Consider the following 4,042-nt stretch of genomic DNA (forward strand, 5'->3'; position numbering starts at 1 on the left):
CGCCCCCACACACACACACACACACACACAAAAGAAACCAAGACCTTTGCACCAGGCGCTGTCCAGCCCTTTTTATTTCTTACATTGAGACAGCATCTTAGTCACCGCGTTTCCCAGGTTGGGTTTTACCCTGTGATCCTTCCTTCTGCCTTGGCTCCCCACAGTGTTGGAATGACAAACAAGCAATACTATGCCTAGCTGCCTGTACCTCATATCTTGAAATGTTTTCTGTATATTTTCTTAGCAGTTTCAGAGTTGTAGTACTTATATTTAGGTCTTTAATACATTCTGGGTTGATTTTTTTTTCCCCCCAACAGGGTCAGAGTTAAGAATCTACTTTCAAATTTCTACATATAGAAAACCAAGTTTCCCAATACCATTTGTTAAAAATGCTGTCTTCAACATATATTTTGGCCCCTATGTCCAGCCCTTTCTGAAATTATATTTTTGAGACAAAGTCTATGGGCCAGGGATTTAAGTTAGCTCAGTGGTTCTGCAGCCTGCCTTGCAAGTGCAAGGACTGGAGTTTGATCCCCGGTACCAAAAATAAAAAATAAGAGACAGGATCTCGCTGCATTGCATAGGCTGACTGAAACTTGATCTTCCTGCTTCAACTTCCCAAGTAGCTGTGATTATAAGCATGTACCACTACACCCAGCTTAGAAATAAACTTTTATTTTCACATTTTCTTCTTAAAGATATCCATGGAGAATGATTATCTGGGACCCCGAAGAATTGAGAGCCTACAAAAAGAAGATGCTGATTGGCAACGGAAAGCTCACATGGCTGTATTGTCTATTCAGGATCTTACTGTCAAATATTTTGAAATAACAGCAAAAGCTCAAAAAGGTAAGTTTTCTAATAAAATTTTCTTGCTAGGCATTTTTTTTTTGATGCTGAGTGTTGAAGTAAATACTTTATGGGCCGAAGAATTATACAGGAAAATATGTAAGAATCAGTCATCCCAACAGTTAGAGAACACTATTAGCAAATAAAGATGTGTCCCTTCGTCCTTTCTAGGCATGTACTGTACACACATACTCTTCTTTTGTGTTATTGGAAGAGAATGGAGAGCATGGAAATAGATACAAAATACAGTCTTTCCCTTTTTTGATGCCCGGGGATCAAACTTGGATCCTTGAGCTTGCCAGGCAGGTAGTGGAACCACTGAGCCAAATCCCTGGCCCAAATGTAGTCATTTAATCGTTGATAAAGCAAGTTAAGGAGAAATAGTAAATGCTATTCAGACAGCTTGGCCATCTGTATGCAGAAAAATGAACCTTATCCTAAACCTCAAACCTTTGCAATCAAAATAGGTCATAGATCCAAATACATAATGTACAAACTATTAGATGAAAATCTGTTTCCTAGAGTTATATAAATTTATAAAATCAAATTTATGTATAGATTTATATATTGTATGTATATTTAGGCGGAGAAGTCTTAGTAATGATACAAAGGGAAAAAAACATGAAAATGATAAAAAGCATAGACTAAAACAATAAAAATGGATTTTATCAAAGTTTATTCTTCCAAACAATGCAGGAGAAATGAAAAAATAAAGAGAATATTTACCAATCTTATATCTGACAAAAGAAAAAAACCTCGTAACAAGGATATATAAAGAACTCCAAACTGAACATTGTTGACAATCCAGTTAACAGATGGGATGAGAGCAAATAAGGATAGGAAAAGAAGTTCAACGTCATTGTTCATTGTGGAAATGCAGATTAAAACCTAATGAGCTAGGCACATAAAGTGGCTAAAATAAATACTGACAACTCTGGCGGATAATGCAGATGGCCCAGTAACTACTATCCTTCCTTCCTTGCTGATGGGGAGGCAGAATTGTATAGTCAACCTAGGAAATGATTTTGCAGAGTTAATGGTGCAGTCGCCCTGTAATCTTGGTTATTTACCATAGAGCTGCGTGATAATTTTAAAAGTAAAACATAAAAGAAAGTACTGTATTATTTAAAGAATCACAACTTTTAAGCAATTTTAAATGTCTTGATCTAATGTAGAGTGCCAAGTCTGCTTTACAGATACATTCTCTTAATTAAAAAAGTCTTTGTATTGTGTGTGCAAAATATTATAGAAAAAATTAAATATTACTAGGAAAAACTTCTCTTGTCTGTCAGTCCTTTTCCACATAGGGTTCATTGCGTAAGTGAAACGATTGTAGCTTTATTCATATATAATTCATAGTTGGTTCTGATTTGTATAAACATTTAGACTATTGCTCTTATTTATAACTTGCTTCTCCAGTTTCAGGCATAATGTTTTTCTGTGTCCACATATTTCATCAAAATCATTTTAGAATTTGATATCTTAGTTATGGTTATTTTATCCTACCAAGAAGCCTTGGGTCCAGAACAAGAAAATATATTTTATTTGACTTTTTTGCTTGCCCTTTCTGAGCTGTTCTTGTCCTCCCATGCAGGAGAAACAGAATGAAGTATCCCTTCAAGACTTTAAACTTGGGAGAGCAATGTCCTTCCTATATGTCTTAGAGGGCAATATTTGTTTTCCTCTTTAGAGGAGTAAAACAGGCCTCTGTATTTTTCTTTTTCAACAAAGCTAAGTATATTCTAATTTTGATGTGACAGCTATTCCTTTATTTATTTTTGGTACTGGGGATCAAACTCAGATCCTCGCACTTGCAAGGCAGGCAGTGGAACCTCTGAGCTAAATCCCCAGCCCACAGTTTACCTTTTAAATACACCTACCATAGGCAGATGTGGTGGTGCAAAAGTATCATCCAAGTATTAGGGAGGCTAAGGCAGGAGAATCACTTGGAGTTTGAGCCCAGCCTGGGCTACATAGTGAATTCAAGGCCAGTTAGAACTATATAAGGAGATCTTGTCTCAGAACCAAGGCCTTAAATGGGCCTATTTTTGACAAGATATGTGTTAGAGCATTATGTTTTAAAAATAGATTTAACCTGCTACCTTGAAAACATGAGGGTTCTGTCATCTTCAGAGCTTTTTAAAAACAATAATTACCTAAGAATATTATTACAATCAGCAACAACAATGGAATCAAGCACAGCTTAGAAGATGACAATTTGTGGTAGTTATTAATCTATCACCTTTAACTGTGTGTAATACATCAAAATCAAGGTCTAGCCCAAAATATATTTACAGTGAATAAACTGTTCAATACAGTGACTTTACCCTTTGGGATTGGGACTTAGAAGGAATAAGGCCCTCTTACTGATCTTCACTTCTGTTCTATCTTTAAGACTCTGGTGCCTCTGCATTGTGGATCCAGGTACAGGCCAGCCAGGAGGCCAGAAGCGGGGGGAGGAGGGTAGCGGCACGCTGGGGTGGTGCTGGAGGTGCCCCTGTGGTACTGGTCCTTACCATTTTGCTCCTGGGTGGGAGGTCTGGATGGAGGGGGGGACACCCATGGCTTAAGCAGCTCGTGCCCTCGTGGTTGTTGCTGATTGTTGTCTTTAACAAAAATGTGATTGCCCCAGAGTCACTACAGACTCAAAATCTTACGACTGGGTATATCTGGAAGACACTTCTGAGAAGCAGTCATTCCATAAGGGTTCTAAATACAAGCAGCAAAAGATACTTAAAATAAGCAATATTGAAATATCAACCCAGGAATTAAGTCAAGGACTGTACCAGTGACAATAGAAATGAAAAGACAGTGTTGCAGCTTACCAAAAGCAAATTCTGGAGGATTCGATGAGGAAAAGTCTGATAATCAACCACCTGGATACCCTGAACTGATACCACAGGAAGTAACAAAATAGATGAATGAGGTTCTAAAAAAAATTCAAAACAAATAATTTCCCAGATAACCACAGAGCTGTTGAGCAGAATAAAAGACATTATTAGAGTCTCTAGAAGAGAAATAGATAAAAAATAGGTGAGTTCAGGACCATGATGGAAACCATGAATGTTCAGCATAGGAAAGTAATGGAAACCATGAACGCCCAACATAGGAAAGAAATGGAATCCATAAAACAGATTCAAACAGATTAAAAACTCTTTTTTTTTTTTTTTTTTTTTTTTTTTTTTTTTTTTGT

The 4,042-nt window shown here is 37.0% G+C and overlaps 1 protein-coding gene across 1 annotated transcript in view; it reads left to right on the forward strand.

Moving 5' to 3' along the window:
- The window catches only part of Jmy (junction mediating and regulatory protein, p53 cofactor), a gene marked incomplete at its 5' end in the record, with an annotated part of 92,296 nt that overhangs the window by 50,313 nt on the left and 37,941 nt on the right, over positions 1 to 4,042 (forward strand). Inside the window, one exon of the mRNA XM_033761565.1 lies at positions 699 to 849. Coding sequence (XP_033617456.1) covers positions 699 to 849 — 151 coding nt within the window. The remainder of the gene's footprint in view (positions 1 to 698; positions 850 to 4,042) is intronic.

This window comes from Fukomys damarensis, unplaced genomic scaffold, assembly GCF_012274545.1.
Source record: "Fukomys damarensis isolate Sample0158 unplaced genomic scaffold, DMR_v1.0_HiC HiC_scaffold_1, whole genome shotgun sequence".
Lineage (NCBI taxonomy): Eukaryota > Metazoa > Chordata > Mammalia > Rodentia > Bathyergidae > Fukomys > Fukomys damarensis.